Source organism: Podarcis filfolensis (genome assembly GCF_964270895.1).
Source record: "Podarcis filfolensis genome assembly, chromosome: W".
In the NCBI taxonomy this organism is placed as follows: Eukaryota; Metazoa; Chordata; class Lepidosauria; order Squamata; family Lacertidae; genus Podarcis; species Podarcis filfolensis.
The window spans coordinates 29,759,567-29,776,265 of record NC_139619.1 but is presented as its reverse complement, the minus strand read 5'-3'; the positions used below and the strand labels follow the sequence as shown (position 1 = coordinate 29,776,265).

At 40.8% G+C, this 16,699-nt stretch overlaps 2 protein-coding genes across 9 annotated transcripts in view; both read left to right on the top strand.

Annotated features, from left to right (window-relative positions):
* The window catches only part of LOC310753831 (far upstream element-binding protein 3-like), a 347,698-nt gene that overhangs the window by 240,006 nt on the left and 90,993 nt on the right, over positions 1-16,699 (top strand). For all 8 annotated transcript variants that reach the window (XM_083595188.1, XM_083595185.1, XM_083595189.1 and 5 more), the window contains 3 exons: positions 6,986-7,146; positions 8,357-8,430; positions 9,127-9,203. In XM_083595188.1, the coding sequence (XP_083451314.1) occupies positions 6,986-7,146; positions 8,357-8,430; positions 9,127-9,203 (312 nt within the window). The remainder of the gene's footprint in view (positions 1-6,985; positions 7,147-8,356; positions 8,431-9,126; positions 9,204-16,699) is intronic.
* LOC310753848 (uncharacterized protein) lies at positions 14,636-16,465 on the top strand. Its single transcript, XM_083595209.1, has 2 exons — positions 14,636-14,705; positions 15,260-16,465. Exon 2 carries the CDS (start codon positions 15,461-15,463, stop codon positions 16,199-16,201), a length of 741 nt encoding a protein of 246 aa, XP_083451335.1. The 5' UTR covers positions 14,636-14,705; positions 15,260-15,460; the 3' UTR covers positions 16,202-16,465.

The following is a 16,699-nucleotide window of genomic DNA, read 5'->3' as shown; positions in this document are numbered from 1 at the left end:
CGTCTAAGTTTGTTGAAAGAACTTCTTTTACCCACTGACATTTCATGAGCCCCTTGTTCTGTCAAATGTGTTTCCTGTAATAAACCTATAACAGCCTTTAATGACTGTAGATATTTGAGTGTTAGGATTTGTTTTTTCTTTTCCTTTAACCCCTTGACATTCATACTTATAATTCTCATTATGACTTTAATCTGTAAGCTTTCTTGTCCTCTATTTTATCTTTAGCAAAATTGTTTGGAAGGCCTAATATAAACCAAATATACAAAAATTATTATCGCTCCAACCTGAGTCATATATCAACCATGCTTATATTTAACATATGGATTACAAAATATATGAATAATTAACATTCTTACATATCTAAATATAAATAAGGCAGACTCTACCCATTATATCTATATACACACTGAAATTAACTTTAAGTATTCCCAATCAAAAAATTTTTATTTGAAAATATTCAAAAAAGGAAGTAGAGAAAAAAAGGAGAAAGGTGTAAAGTAGTTCTATCAACAGTAAAAAGGATTCTGAAAGGGTAGGCTCAAATATATACCAATAGCCAACAATTAATAATATAATATTAGCACTAACGGTAAGAAAAGAAAAAGAAAACTACTTAATACACTCAACAATAAAACAGAAATAAATAACGAAAAAAGGGGGGGGGGACCAAATGCACGACTTCCGCTCTGTAGGAGACGCAAACGTTCACCCCTTTGAGCTCCTAGGTTCACATATATATATATATAATAGGAGCTTTTAACTTGGCACATAAGGAGCCCTTTATATACATAAGAAAACAACATATATTACTTAGTTTGATACTTATTAAATGGCAAATCAATATCTCCACGGACGTTCAGCTTTTATAGTAATATTTATTGTACCACCACCATTATTAAATTGCTAATTTATCTGGGGTTTCATAGCTCTATACTAAGGAAGCTTTGTTCAGAGGGTGAATCAACATGAGTCAGTGGTTCTTCAATCAGGAAAGTCAAGTTGAAAGAGAGCTTCAAAATGGAGGGGGGCTGCCCCACCCTTTTCCAAGTCAAGTAGGAGAGGGAGGAAGGAAAAAAATAGCCCCCTTACCCTTCACCTTGGCTCTTTATCCACATTTATTGCTTGTAAATAGGATATCGCATTATCATGATTTTGAAAACTGCACAGTTCATCATTTATCTTTAGGCAGAAAGTAGCCGGAAATATTGTGAAATGCTGTATTTTTAATTCCCTTGCTAGCTTACGAGCAGGGGCAAATAGTCGTCTCTTTTCTGCCACCATTGGAGCATAATCTGGGAAAATATAAATTTTGTTTTTCCTCCATTCAAGGGCTTTAGCATTTGATTTCCCCCGGAAATTTTTAAGAATATCATCTCGTACCCTTGTGCATGCAAATTGAATTATTGTTATATATGTTTTCCCTCTTGCTTTCTTGGTTTTCAGTGGGAAACTTTTAACACCATTTATCTCCATCCTTAAATCCAGTTGTTGTAGCTCCAACAGTTCTGTTAAACAGTTCACAGTATATTCAATTGCCTGAATTCCTTCAGGTGGATGGTTTTTAAAACCTATAAGTTTAAGGTTGTTCCTTCTAAGTTCAGATTGCAGTTGGAGTAAGCGTTTGTTGGTCTGGTTCTGAGCTGCAAATGAAACTTTCTCCAAGACATTAACACACTGTTTAATTGTATCCATGCGCGATGTTAAGACTTGTAAATCAATTCTCATTTGTGTAGTGTCTTGTTTAATCGCTGAAATTTCTGTCTTAAGCGCCCCCATGTCTTCTTTTATTTGGTTTTCCTGCTCCAGTTCCAATGCTCTGTTATCAAAGCTTTTCTTTCTTTCTGTGGCTTTGGGGGAGTTAGAACTGATGCATCTCACTTCATTTGTTTTGAGACCGTGTTATTATTTGACTTGGTCTTCTAGCCCTACGCAAGCCCACAGCGTCTTTTTGAAATTCGATATTCCCCAGCTGGTAAAGTGCCGATAAGCTCAGTTATAGTTGTTCTGAAGTTCCCTCCACAGCCTTCCTCCAGTCCATAAATCATTAAATAGGTTTTAATCACCTTTAATTTATGCTTCTCCTTGCATTCTTGCTGCGGAGCTTCTCAGCGTGTCTACTCACACCTCCATCTCAAAAGCGGAAGTGATGATTAATAGCAAATATTTAAAAAGCTACAATGGGACCAATAATAATATCAGATCATACTATGCTAGAAACCACATTGCAACTCTTACCAGAAGTTAGAGAAAGGCTTACTTGGAGATTAGAATCTGCCCTGTTACACAAAAGGGATGTATTTGATAAAATTAAGGCAAGAATAGAATAATTTTATATCCATAATGATCCCGCACAATATGAAGAGGCCTTACTATGGGATACACTAAAGGCTGTTCTTACAGGTGAATTTGTAAGTACAAACATCTGTATTAAAAAGGAAAGAACCAAAATGAGAGACACTTTAATGACAGAGATCATTAAACTTGAACTGCATAAACAAATTGGGAACAAAAAAAATCACATAGCAAATTAAATACAGAAAAGAGCTGAATTACAGACACTAGCAATTGCGAAAATATCTGTCTCTGTGCAATAGCTAAATCAAAAATTTAATGAATTTGGTGCTAAAAATTCTAAAATATTAGCATATTAGTTAAAACAGTGAAATCTCAAAAATAGAATCAGGTCTCTAAAAACAATGGCTCACAAATATTTCATTCTAAATTGTTCAGAAATTAATTCAAAACATTTTATAATAAACTATATACAAAGGAAAACTTGAACTTGGGTTCAATCCAACAATACATAGAAACTAGTATGTTAGAGAAAATTACAGATGAACAAAAGCAGTCCTTAGCAGCACCAGTAATGCTGGAAGATATAACTAAAGCAATCAAGAAACTTGAACCACATAAAGCATCAGACATGGGTGGTTTACCTGGAAAATTAAAAACAAACAAACAAAAAACAACTGAGATATTGCCCCATATGCAAAGATTGTTTTACAGTGTATTGCCTGGCAAGACAGTGCCTAAATCATGGAAAGATTCTATAATCATTGTGATACTGAAACCAGGTAAAGATCCAGAAAATTTAGAACCATGCAGGCCTATCTCCTTAATTGGACAAGATGCAAAAGAATTAACAAGCATATTAGAAGATAGAGTGGCAAAATACTACCAAACGTAATCCACATTGCTCAAGTGAGGTTTGTAATAGACACATAGCAGATCCTATACAGAAAATACTGAATGCAGCGTACAATGAAAAAGCCTCAGGAATACCCTGTGCAATAGCCTCTCTAGATGCCCACAAGGCTTTTGACAAATTTCATTGAAAATATTCCATCTGCTATCTAAAGTGAACTTTGGAAATGACCTTATACTAATTTTTAAAAATCTGCACAGCAGTAGCAGAGCAGGAATCCAGGTAAATGGACAAGACTCAGAATACTTGAGCATGCAAAGAGGCACCAAACAAGGATGCTCTTATTATTTGCAGTGTCAATGGAAGCACTGGCTAGTGTTATCAGAACTAATCAGAAAATAAAAGGAATATTAAGAAATGGACGTAGAATATTATTGAACCTCTTTGTGGATGATATTGCCCTGATGATTTTGGACTCAGAGACATCCTTGTCAGAGGCCACCAGGGAAATTGAATCATTTGGGGAAATAGCTGGACTATTTATCAATAAAACAAAATCAGAACTATTGCGCCTGAATGTCCCCTCAGAAATGCAAGCAAAAATACAAATCCATGCTGACATGACCTTACAAGGGGCTGCTCAGGATTTTGTGGGAAGCATGGCCTCCATGTGGCCGTCCCTGAATAAGTTTGGCCCAACTCATAGTTGCGGACATTCCTTAGACCTGGTGTTCACCTCTATGGACGTGGGTAATCTGACATTAAGTAAAAGTGAAACAAAAGAAGTGCCATAGTGGATCTCTCATGGATCTCTCAGCAGCCGTTGATACCATCAACCATGACATCCTTCTGGACCGTCTAGAGCAGCTGGGGGCACTGCTATGCAGTGGTTCTGCTCCTTTATCCTGGGCCGTGTCCAGAAAGTGGTGTTGGGGGATGAGTGTTCATCCCCCTAGGCTTTCACTTGTGGGGTGCCTCAGGGTTCCGTCCTCTCCCCCATGCTTTTTAACATCTACATGAAGCTGCTGGGAGAGATCATCGGGGTTTGGGCTGGGTGTCCACCAGTATGTGGGTGATACCCAGTTCTACCTCTCCTTCAAGTCAGAAACAGTGAGGGCAGTCAAGGTCCTGTGTAAGTGCCTGGAGGTGGTTGGAGGATGGATGGCGGCTAACAGATTGAGGTTGAATCCTGACAAGACAGAAGTATTGTTTTTGGGGGACAGGGGGCAGGCGGGTGTGGGGACTGCCTGGTCATGAATGGGGTAACTGTGCCCCTGAAGGACCAGGTGCGCAGCCTGGGAGTCATTTTGGACTCACAGCTGTCCATGGAGGTGCAGGTCAGTTCTGTGTCCAGGGCAGCTGTCTACCAGCTTCACCTGGTATGCCAGCTGAGACCCTACCTGCCCACAATCTGTTTCACCAGAGTGGTGCATGCTCTGGTTATCTCCCGCTAGGACTACTGCAATTCGCTCCATGTGGGGCTACCTTTGAAGGTGACTTGGAAACTACAATTAATCCAGAATGCAGCAGCTAGAGTGGTGACTGGGAGTAGCCACCGGGACCATATAGCACTGGTCCTAAAAGATCTACATTGGCTCCCAGTGCACTCCTTGAGAGAAAGGGCTGCTTTGGGGAGAGAGAGAGAGGGGGAGGGGGGGAGGGAGGGAGGGAGGGAGATGGTGCTGGACATTCCAGGATCCAGCCCTCAAGGAGAGGACTGCATTTCCTCCTCCCTCCCTGCTGTAAACCGATGAGCTCTCTCACCTTCAAGGGAGGGGGGGGACCCTTCCTAGCTGCTGCCATCCTACCCACGCGGGAAGGTGTGTGCGCTAGCTCCTCCAAGAGAGAAAGGGCTGGTTTAGGTTTACTCGAAAGGAAGGGGTGGGTTGGATCCAGGGGAAAGGGCTTCTACAGGTTTCGTCCAATTCTTAAGGTGGTGTTTGAAGGCTGTCAACTCTGCAGTTGAGTTTACCCAATTTCTGCTTCGAACTATGGGGGAAACCGCTGTGGTTGACATGTGCCCCTGACTCATTTGAAAAACAGCAAGAGTCCTGGGGCACTTTAAAGGTTTAACACATTTATTATGGCATGAGCTTTTTGTGAACAACAATCTGTGCATCATGTTCTGATTATATAGGACCCTGTCCTCAATGTTATTTTCTTATGTTATTACAAGTATACAAAGTATGTATTTTTAAAAATATATTAATTTAGGATGAACTTTTCAGGTTTTATGGAAGCGACTATCATTTGTTATTATTTTTCTCATAAGCTCAGCCAAATATAATATGTTTAAGTTGAAGAATGACAATGGGAGAGTGTGGTAGATCACTGCCAGTTTTTGATATTGGATGGTAGATCTCAGGCTACTTGTAGCTGGACCTGCCTGCTGTAAGCCACCCAGAGTGGCTGGGAAAATCCAGCCAGATGGGTGGGGTATTAGTAGTAGTAGTAGTAGTAGTAGTAGTAGGCTACGAGTGATTGCCGAAGAAGAAAAGGCTTGCAGTGTAAGGCTTCATTTACAATAAATGAATCAACACTCAATGTGTTTCCTAAAAAATGGCTAGCTGCTGAAGTATTGCAATTAAAGAATTTAAAGTGGATTGGTGGCATTTTCCTTCAAAACAATAGCAAGGGCTTCATATGGCAGCTTCACCATTTCCTTCCTTTGGTGCAGGTATTGTATTTTCAGTATAAACAGGACTCCATTTTTGCACCTATACACACAAACACCACTTTTAATTGTTATCCAAGACATGGTGGGAAGGAAAAAGGCCAAGCAGGACATTCTGGGATCAAATCAGAAATCAGTATGGCTTCTGTAATTCCGGAACTCTCCCTGGAAAATAGAGACACCAGGAAGGTGTCAGGCTTTGAGGAATTCTGTTCCCCCCCCCAGTGGCAGCAAGAGGCACAGAAAAACAAGGGAGTTCTTACTAATGAATTTATTATTTTTTTCAAATTAAAAAAAGGTGGCCCTGAATATAGGAATCAGGCATTTAGTGTTGTGGTCCCTACCTGTCAGGAATGAGCCAGCTCCTAGTGGAACTTTTCAGCCAGCTGCAGAACAGAGAGGTTTAGATTTGATGCAGGTGGAACAGCGGCCTGTGCCGGCTCCCCTGGACATTGGAATGCCAGTTGCCAAGGGAACGACTGAGAGCAGGCTGGAACACAGCCAAAGCTCTCAGGAAGCTCAAACAGGCGTGAACAGACACAGAGATAGTCTATCAGAAAAGGAAGAAGCTGGAGCTGATCCAATAAGTCTGAAGAGTTGGTGAATGGGAGGGCTGCTAGACGGGAAGGAAAGCAAGAGATTAAAGGTGCAAAAGTTCAATATCTTCTGTAGGAACCGGAAGAAGTCTTAAGAAGGGTCATCTTGAGTGATAATGTCGGCGGCTTCGTTAGAGCCATCCGGAGCTATCTGTTTTTGCAATAAATCCTCCTTTTTAATTACGTACGTTACTGTATTATCAAGCTGGAACCTGGACTCCTGACACTAGCCTTTGAAATTCCCTCCCCCTTTGAATGTTAGATGGGCACAATCTCTGTTGTATTTCCAACACCTATGGAAGAGCTCCCTCATCCCAGTGTGCATTTGTATTGGAATTGTTTTTAGATATTTTGATTGGCTTATTGCTTGCATTTTTTATGCTGACCAGAGCATGATGAGAATTGCAGTCCAAAACATCTGAAGGGCATGCCAGGGTGGCAAGGACTGATCTAATCTATGTGATTGGATCTTCCTACTTCCACGCATCTTTGATAACTGCTGAAAATATAAAGTGGAAGACTGAGCAGGTTCTACCTCCCTTTTCTTCCTCCCCTCTTGCTTCCTTGCAGGTGGAGAGAATATCAAGAACATAAACCAACAGTCTGGGGCCCATGTAGAGCTCCAGAGAAACCCACCTCCCAGCACAGACCCCAGCATACGGATGTTCACCATTCGGGGTGTCCCCCAGCAGATTGAGCTTGCGAGACACCTCATAGATGAGAAAGTTGGTGTGAGTTGCGGCTCCTTCTCTTCCCTTCTGTTTGCTTCTTCCTTTTTAAAAAATAAAATAATGTTTTGCAGATTACAATACAGTATGATCACATCTTACACACAATTAACTTGTGTGATTTCAACCTTGTGTGGTTGAAAACTAACTGGTTGAAATCCTGCAAATTAATTGCACACAAGCTTGGCACAGAAAGAGCTTTTAAACTCTCTGCCTTGCTTAGAAGGTAAAGATGGTCACGCAGGGACAGATACGCCATTCCCAGAATGTAACCCTTGCACAACACACAATCATACTATACATTAAAGACCAATGATAGCAAAACATTTACATAATTTTCTTGTGTCATCATTACACCTTTGAGAGAAGAAAATGCAAAGGAGTAAACCTACAAAAATCCAGACTGGAGTCCCTAAAATGGTTGGATGGCGCCTTGTATGCCTACTTCGGGCAACTCCTGCAGCCAAGCTGGTGCCAAATATATTGCTCTGCTTTCATTTGGACCACATCTCAAGGCAGAGAGGTGGGTTTTGTTGTCTGGGTGGCCCAGGGCCTCCATACACACTGCCTAGGCTTGCACCCCAGAAGAGGTCGATTTGATGCTGCTAACGCAGCGGTTTGACTTCTCGAGACAGATGGATGCCAACAACATTTTTGCTAGGTGCACAGTCCCATTATGTGACGCGGAGCACTGTTGTTCCCACTGTACAGACAGGAAAATTGTTCTGTGGCCCAGAGCCCCATTCAACACTCACTATGTACCTTGCATAATAATTTTGGGGTCATTTACCAGCAAAATTAGACAGGCACCTAATGTCACAGTGTTCAGATGCCTATTTGAAGGCATTTTTTATTTAAGAAGACTTTCCCCTTTGGGTGACCTGATCACTTATGGAATATTAATTATTTGCAACTACAGTTTTATTGTTTCTTTAGGATTTGTAATACAGGAATTGATTGCTTTTAGAGGTTTGTAGGAATGATTTTATTGCTTTTTTTAGAAAGCAGGTTTTGTTGTGTTTATCCTATTTTATCTTGTACTCTGCTTTGAATAGCCTCTGGCCATGAATATGTTTATAAATCTGTTAAATGAAATAAAATTATTCATATTGAGAAGCCTTCCACAGCTCCTTAACTCTTAGATACACTCTCAATTACCTTATAGCCTGAGTGACAGAAAGGTCAATTAATTACCTGTTTGTTCCTTCTCCAGTGTACTGGTCTGGGTGGCCCTGGGGGTTTCAGCCAGAGCCCCTTCAACCAAGCACCTGCTGCACCTCACCAAAAGTACGTAGCCATCTTGCTTGCATTCCCATCACCGTTAGATCCTCCCCACTCCCCGGCCCACCAAATATAGCTGTAGTTGTGATGGTAGCATTAAGCAGCATCCTGGGTTCATGATGCTTTTACAGAAGAACAAGTCGTCTATGCTTTTCCCTGAGAAACTTAAATAAATTCTGTAATTTTGAGGTGCCTGGATTGGGTGGGGGGAGGGGCAGGCAGGGGCTGTGGCCACATGCAGCCTTGGATGGCCAATAAATATAGTTGGGACTTTCCTTCCCATCATAAAGCTCATTGGTACCTTCCAGGAAGACTCTTGGATTATTGGTTGGGCAGGGAACTTTCTTGCCATTAATTAAAATCAAGTATGGGGAACCTGTGGCCCTCATGTTGCTGAACTACAACTCTCATCATCCCTGAACATTGGCCATGCTTGCTGGGGCTCATGGGAGGTGTAGTCCAGCAACATGGGGGGGGGGCAGTAGCGAAAGATTCCCTACACCTGATTAAAAAAAAAAAAACTCCACTGGAATCAGTGTTCTTTTTTAATATTGATGAGTTGGTAGTGAAACAAGTCCAGAGCTAATCTTGTGCATACTATGGTCTGTTTCAACCCTTTTTGACAAATTTTAATATGGACACATCATTGTGGATGGACCAGCTCCTTTTCCCTTCAATCACTAATGATCTTGTCCTCCACAGTGGTCCTCAGACCTTCATGACGCAGGGCTGGGGTGGCACTTATCAGACGTGGCAACAGCCTGGGCAGCAGGTTCCAAGTAAGTGTCTTGTAATCGTAGAGCTTCCAAAAATCACCCAGTTTAAGTTGATTGAGTTAAAGAGTGGGGGGACCTCTTGCCCTCTGTATGTTTCTGGGCTACATCTCCCATTGACCATTGGCCATGCTGATGGGAGTCATAGTTCGGCTACATATGGAGGGCCACAGGTTCCCCACCACTGGACTCTTAAAGGAAACGTTTCTTCAAACATGCAATATCTGGAGTTGTATATCATGCAGCACCTCAGTTTGCTACTGCTTAAGCACTGGTTAAACATGAGCATGTGAGAACTACTAGCAAGAATAATAGAATCTTAGAGCTGGAATGTACCCAAGGGTCATCTACTCCAACGCCCTGCAATGCAGGAATCTCGGCGAAAGCATTCATGACAAATGGCCATCCAAACTCTCTTTATAAACCTCCAAGGAAGGAGAGTCCACCACCTCTCATGGGAGTCTGTTCCACTGTTGAATAACTCTTACTGTCAGAATTTTTTCCCGAATGTTTAGTTGAAATCTCCTTTCTTGTCACTTGAAGCCATTGGTTCGAGTCCTACCCTTCAGAGCAGATATTTGAAGATGGCTATTTCTTTTCAGTCTCCACTTTTCCAGGCAAAACATACCCAACTCCTTCATGCGCTCCTTGTAAGGCTTAGTTTCCAGACCCTTGATCATCTTGGTTGCCCTCCTCTTCACACGTTCCAGCTTGTCAACATCCTTTTTAAATTGTGGAGCCCAGAATTGGACAGTATTCTAGGTGGGGTCTGAGCAAGGCAGAATAGAGTGGTACTATTACTTCCCTTGATCTGGACACTATACTTCTGTTGATGCAACCTAAAATAGTGTAACCTTTTTTGCTGCTGCATCACACTGGTGGTTTTTTTTTAATGTATTTTTATTTTTTTAAAATATTGGTTTTCAAAACTATGAGCAGTGCCGGCTTCCGGTTTGGCAGGGACATCAGGAAGAAGTGCGGAATAGCCTCTCGGGGAATTCTGAGCAGCGCGGGGGCTTTTTAGAGGTCCGCAAGTACCCTGCGGACCTTGGAACCTCAAGGGGAATACCTTGAGGGACGGAGCACCCAGCAGCGCCCAGACGTGCTCTCCTGCTTCTTGGGTTTAAATAATAATCCGAGGACGGGATAGAGCTGCGGGCGCGAAGGGGAAGCACCTCGGACCTCATGCTGTGCAGTCTCAGGCTTCTGATGAAAGTGCCAAGCTTCCACAATAAAATTGAATTCCGAAGAATGGGATATTTTTAAACACTGACAATCGGGAGGAATTCAAAGAATTTGACCAGCCAAGGGATGCAAAAAGGGAGTCTGTCCTGGCTGCAGTGTAAAGATGGCGCAGAGAACAAAGACATAAGAACAAAGGCAGAAGTGAAAGTTCCTGCTGAGTAAGTGTAAAACTGAAGGTCCTCAGAGGCACTGCACTGAGGCAAACACCATTTTATAACGTTGAAAGAGGGAAAAGAGTTAAAAAGGGACTTTGTTTCTCTTCTTTTCTTGAGAAGACTTTGTGGCTCGGTGGGAGAAACAGTAACGTGCTGAGCTCCAGCTCAGAGACTCAGATACTTTGTATAAAACTTTATATAAAACAGAGGGGAATGCTGGCAACATTGGAAGGGACTGACAAGTGAAAGTGGGACAGAGCAGTAAAAGTTTTAAAGTGTGTTGCAGAGATCCCTAAGCCTCTCATCTCTGATTAAATGGACATAGAAGAGGTTTGAATTGAAACTGTGATCATTCTCATACCCCCACTGGAATGAGAAGGGAGGAATTTAATTTGGAAAAACGCTTTATACCCAAATATCCTTTGAGGATTAAGCCTGCGAGTGGCTAGAAAAATCACCTCCCTGGCTCCCTGATTGGATTACAACTCCACCTGGATCTATAAGTTGGATTGAGCCGATAAGTGGCGGAAGACCAGAAAAGGACCTTTAAATTGAGACAGTAGTTGGGACAAGGTCTATATATTTCTGACTTGTATTACTTCTTTTTTCCTTTCCTTTTCTTTTGAGACAGTACTTGATGTGCATTTAAATGGGTGATCTTTAAAGTGTGTGGCTAAGACAAATAAATTGAAAGCTATAGTGAAGAGAAGGGGAAACATCTGAGGACCCCTAAGGGTTATTGCCCAAATTACAATTTGTCATTAACTCGCTTTTTGGCTCTTTGGAGTACATGCTCCCTCTAGTGGTGAAAGTATAATATTGAGTTATATGCTTAAAAATGCCAGGGGGAAATGGGGGGGGGGGGATGGAGGAACGCCAGGGGATAGAAGACAGTTGAAACAGGAAGAAATTAAGGACTTGGACATTTTATGGTTAAAAATAAAGGAAGAATTTAAACAAAATGAACAACATATGGAGAAAAAATTGGCAGAAGTACAAGAAACTCTGGATAAGAAAATAGAGGGGGTGGGGGAGTTGTCAAATAAAATTAAAGATTTAACGGTTAGATCAAAAACAACGGAAGAGCTAGCGAAACGAACTCAGAAGGAAGTTAAGGAAAATAGGAAAGAGACAGATAGAATTAAAGAGGAAATGACAGAGGTTAGTAAAATACAAGAACAGATCTGGGACAACATGGCTCTGATGGAGATGAGGCAGAAGCAAAGAAATTTAAAATTTAGAGGGGTAGTATAAGAAGCAAATGAAGATATAAAAGCAAAAATGATTAAAGAATTGGCAAGATGGATGGATATGAAGGAGGAAGAAATTGAATATACAATTGAGAATGTGTTTAGAATTAAAGTGAGATCGGTAAAAGCCAAAAAACTGCCTGGAGATTAATTTTTAATTCATTAGAGATGAGTAATGCAATTCTGAGAATGAGTTATAATAACAAATTATTAATTGATGGAAGACCAATCATCATTTTAAAAGAGATTCCTACCAGATTTTTACGAAAAAGAGACGGATACAAACAACTGGTGACTCTACTGAAGAAAAATGGAATCCAACATAGGTGGGAGTTTCCTGAAGGAATCTTTTTATTACAAAGACAAAAGATTTGGACTAACAGATCTCCAAGAGGTAAAGAAATTCTCTAGAAGATATGAGAAAGAATTAGGCAAGATGGAAGGAAGCCTTGTTGGTCCCAGATCCACCGGAGCAGACCTTTATGTCGAAGAAGAGAACAAAAAGAAGAGGAAAGACAGAAACAAAGGAGAAGGAGAGAGAGAGGAAGAAGAGGTAGAAGAGGAAGAGGAGGAAGACAACACTAACAAAACCACCCAAATTTAATTCATCTCTTTGTCTCAAAAGTAGATTAAGGAAATGACGTTGAAATTTATAACCTGGAATATTAATGGGCTTAACAAGAAAGCTAAACAAAATAAAGTTGAAAATGTTTTGAAAAAAAGGAATCTTGATGTAATCTGTTTACAAGAAACCCATGTTGCTAAAAAACATAGACACATTTTGATTAATAAAAGACTGGGTAGAAAGCTCATAACTTCAGATGTTAATAAAAAAAGAGAGGTGGTTTTATATATAAAGGAGAGATTAGATCCTAAACTGATTTCTAAAGATGAGGAGGGGAGAGTGATTGTGGTACAAATAACGCTGCAGGGCGAGAGGTTAATTGTAGTGGGAATATACACACCTAATGGAAACAAAGCGGAATTCTTTAAGAGATTAGAGGAAAGATTGATGGACTTTATGGATCAGAAGATAATTTTGATGGGGGATTGCAGTGGAGTGGTAATGCTGGAAATAGATAGAATGTCAAAGAAAAAAGGTATAAAAGAGGGTAAACTTCATAAGACATTCTTTGATTTGGTTGAAAATTTTGGCTTAATAGACATTTGGAGGTTGAAACACCCAATTACAAAGCAGTTCACTTTTTTCTCGGAACCCCATCAAAGCTCGAGCAGAATACCCTATGTATGGGTATCCAAAGAATTGGCCCCAAGAGCAAGTAAAAATGAGATTATTCCACAAACCCAATCTGATCACAATTCAATATATTTGGAATTGAGAGGTAAAGAGCAATCTTCTTTCAGATGGAGGATGAATGATACATTGTTTGAGAACCCAAAAATAGTAGAGAAAGCAAAAGAGGCAATAAAGGAATATTTTGATTGGAATTTACACAAAGAGGCTGGTTTGGATTAGTGTGGGACGTGAGTAAAGCAGTTATGAGGGGTTTCCTGATACAGCAAAACAGCTTCAAGAAAGAAAAGAAAAGAAAAGAAAAAAGAGGAAATCCTGACTCAACTCATGGAAAATGAGAAAAAAATAGTAATAAAACCAAAAGATGAACAAATTAAACAAACTATTAAAATGTTACAAACTCAGTTTTCCATGTTGGTGAACCAAGAAGTGGAATGGAAATTAAAATTAATGAGACAGAAGTATTTTGAATCAGCTAAGAAAACCGGGAAGCTACTGGCATGGCAACTAAGAAAACGTCAAAGTCAAAATACAATTAATAAAATCAAGATAGGAGAACAATTGACGGAAGACCCAAAAGAAATAAGAAGAGCCTTTCAAGGATTTTATAAGGAACTTTACAGGAAAGACAAGGAAGACATAAAAAAAATAGAGAGATAGTTGGAAACACATAAAAGAAAACAGATTCCACCAGAAGAAAGAACAACTAAACGCCCCAATAACAAAACAGGAACTCCAAAGGACAATAAAGAAGATGAAACAAGGTAAAGCCCCAGGACCGGATGGGCTTACCTCAAAGTATTACAAAACCCTTAGTGAACAGCTGTTACCGGTTCTCTGTGAAGTAATGAACTCTATCCTACAAGGAGGAAAAAAACAAAATTCCTGGAAGGAGGCATATATAAGGTTGATCCCCAAACAAGACACAGACCATTTGAATGTCAAGAATTTCAGACCACTATCACTGTTAAACAATGATTACAAATTATTTGCGGACATTATGGCAAACAGATTAAAAATAATACTAAATGAACTAATTCATAAAGACCAAGGAGGCTTCTTACCAGGCAGGCAATTAAAAGATAATGTAAGACATATTATTAATATATTGGAACACTTAGAGGTAAGAAATGACAAACCAGCTGTATTAATGTTTATTGATGCTGAAAAAGCATTCGATAACACTGGTCAACAACAAATTTGTTGTCTGCGTTTTTTCAGTTGATTTAGGACGAATCTGATGCACTGAATCCAAAAAATCACATTGGTTTTCTCAATCAGGTCAAGTTTTTGAGCTATGGCCACGTGTCTTTTTTTACCTTTTTGTTCACATGTACGCTTGTGTGGAGCATTTTAGAAAAAGTTGGTGGGGGTAAAATGCCATGTTGAATAATTGTTTTGATTGGAAATGATTATTTTAATGACAGGAAGTATTCAGGTCCGATAGTTCTGGGTGATTATGTCGAAAAGGGATCAGTTTGAAGTCATAAAACCTCGAAATCTTGGTGCGGCAAAGCATAAAGTTGGTGGGATCAAAAATTGGTGCGGCAAAGCATAAAGTTGGGGGATCAAAACTAAGTTAATGGGGCAGCCGCCCCACGAAGTGTATAGGAAACTCCACCTGCGCATGTGCCAACTTATGACTAATTTGTAACTATTTTTGTTTGGAATTCCCATGGTTTGGAGGGAGCCGACAAACCATGTCACTGACTGCTACTTCTGCGCTGTTGATGTGATTGGGATCAACAGAAAGAACCGGAGCAGCCTCAAGTATCCTGATCTTCAATCAGCACATCGTCCTGTAGCTCATTGTGATGAAATTCCAGTGCCTATCTTCGGAGAACTTCCTAACATTAGTGACGAAGATGCCTCCAGTATTGAAGGACATGAAGAAGAAGAAGTGGTTCTTGAAGATGATGCTCCACATCCATTTTCCCAAAAGGAGTTGAATGATCTAGTTCGCGGCCTCAGCTTGTCAAAGGACTCTGCCGAACTGTTGGCATCCAGATTGAAGGGAAAAAACCTCCTCTCTGACAGTGCTCGCATCAGCTTCTTCGCAACAGGCATCAAAAGTACCTCCGTTTTTTCTCGGAAGAGAAGGACTTGGTGTACTGTGCAGATATTGTGTAGCTTCTGCTCAAGCTTGGAGTGCCACAGTAGGAACCCAAAGATTGGAGACTGTTCATTGACAGCAGCAAGCGATCACTGAAATGTGTTCTGCTACACAACGGCAACCAGTTTGCCTCTATACCCCTGGCTCACTCGAGTACACTGAAGGAGAACTATGAAGCGGTGAAGTATGTGCTGGAGAAAATTGGTTATGATCAGCATAAGTGGTTTATTTGTGTTGACCTGAAGATGGTGAGCTTTTTGTTGGGACAACAGTCTGGCTTCACCAAGTACCCATGTTTTCTGTGCATGTGGGATAGTAGGGACCGTGCTCAGCATTACACGAAGAAGGACTGGCCTGTGCGGGAGGAATTGGTGCCTTGCAGAAAAAGGAACGTCATCAACGACCCTCTGGTGGACAGAGACAAAATACTCTTCCCACCGCTGCACATCAAGCTCGGCTTAATCAAGCAGTTCACCAAGGCTCTGGACAAGGATGGTGACTGCTTCACTTACTTGTGCCAGGCCTTTCCAGGATTGACCATGGAGAAGTTGAAAGCTGGCATCTTTGACGGTCCTCAGATCCGTCAGCTCATCAGAGATCCAGAGTTTGGAAACTCAATGAACAAAGTGGAACTGGAAGCGTGGAAGGCATTTGTTCTGGTAGTAAAGAACTTTCTTGGCAACAATAAGGCCAGAAACTACGCAGAACTTGTCAACAACATGCTGACTGCTTTCAGAAACCTGGGCTGCAACATGAGCGTCAAGATGCACTACCTATTTTCACATATGGACCGGTTTCCTGAGAACCTGGGTTCAATGAGTGACGAGCAGGGGGAGAGATTCCATCAGGACATGAAAGAGATGGAGACCAGGTATCAGGGTCGCTGGGACGCAGTCATGATGGCTGACTACTGTTGGACTCTGAAGAGAGACCTTCCTGCTGCTGAGCATTCCAGGAGTTCCAAGAAACGGAAGTTCAAGCCCTGAAGTTTGAAAAATGGTGAAGCAACATGCAATTTACGTGTACTTACCTTTATCAATGCCCACCATTCAGTTTACAGAAATCGATGTTTCTATCAGGTAATCAATATATGTTGTTGGAAAAACTTTTTTTTCTCTTAAAAACATATTTAGGATGATATGTGTTGACAAAAATCAGCTGATAATGCCACAAAAATGTAATCGATTTTGTCACAAGATCTGATTTTTTTCAAATCAACATAGCACAAAAACCTGACCTGATGGAGAGAAACGGATTCAGCAGTGCAAAAATAACCTAAATCAATTGTAGAAATCTAGACAACATTCAAAAAGTAAAAACTTGTTGCCCAGTGTAATATATCTTGGTTATTTATGAAGAAAAGTATGGGGATGATGGTGGTTTTGTGGCTCTTTCCTGAGAGGAATTGAGGCAATTTATTCGGAACAGAGAGCGAAACTAATAGTGAATAACGCTTTGACAAAATCATTCGACATCACAAAGGG

Excerpts from the sequence above, each read along its gene's own strand:
- LOC310753848 (XM_083595209.1), top strand. The coding sequence starts at position 15,461 with ATGGTGAGCTTTTTGTTGGGACAACAGTCTGGCTTCACCAAGTACCCA.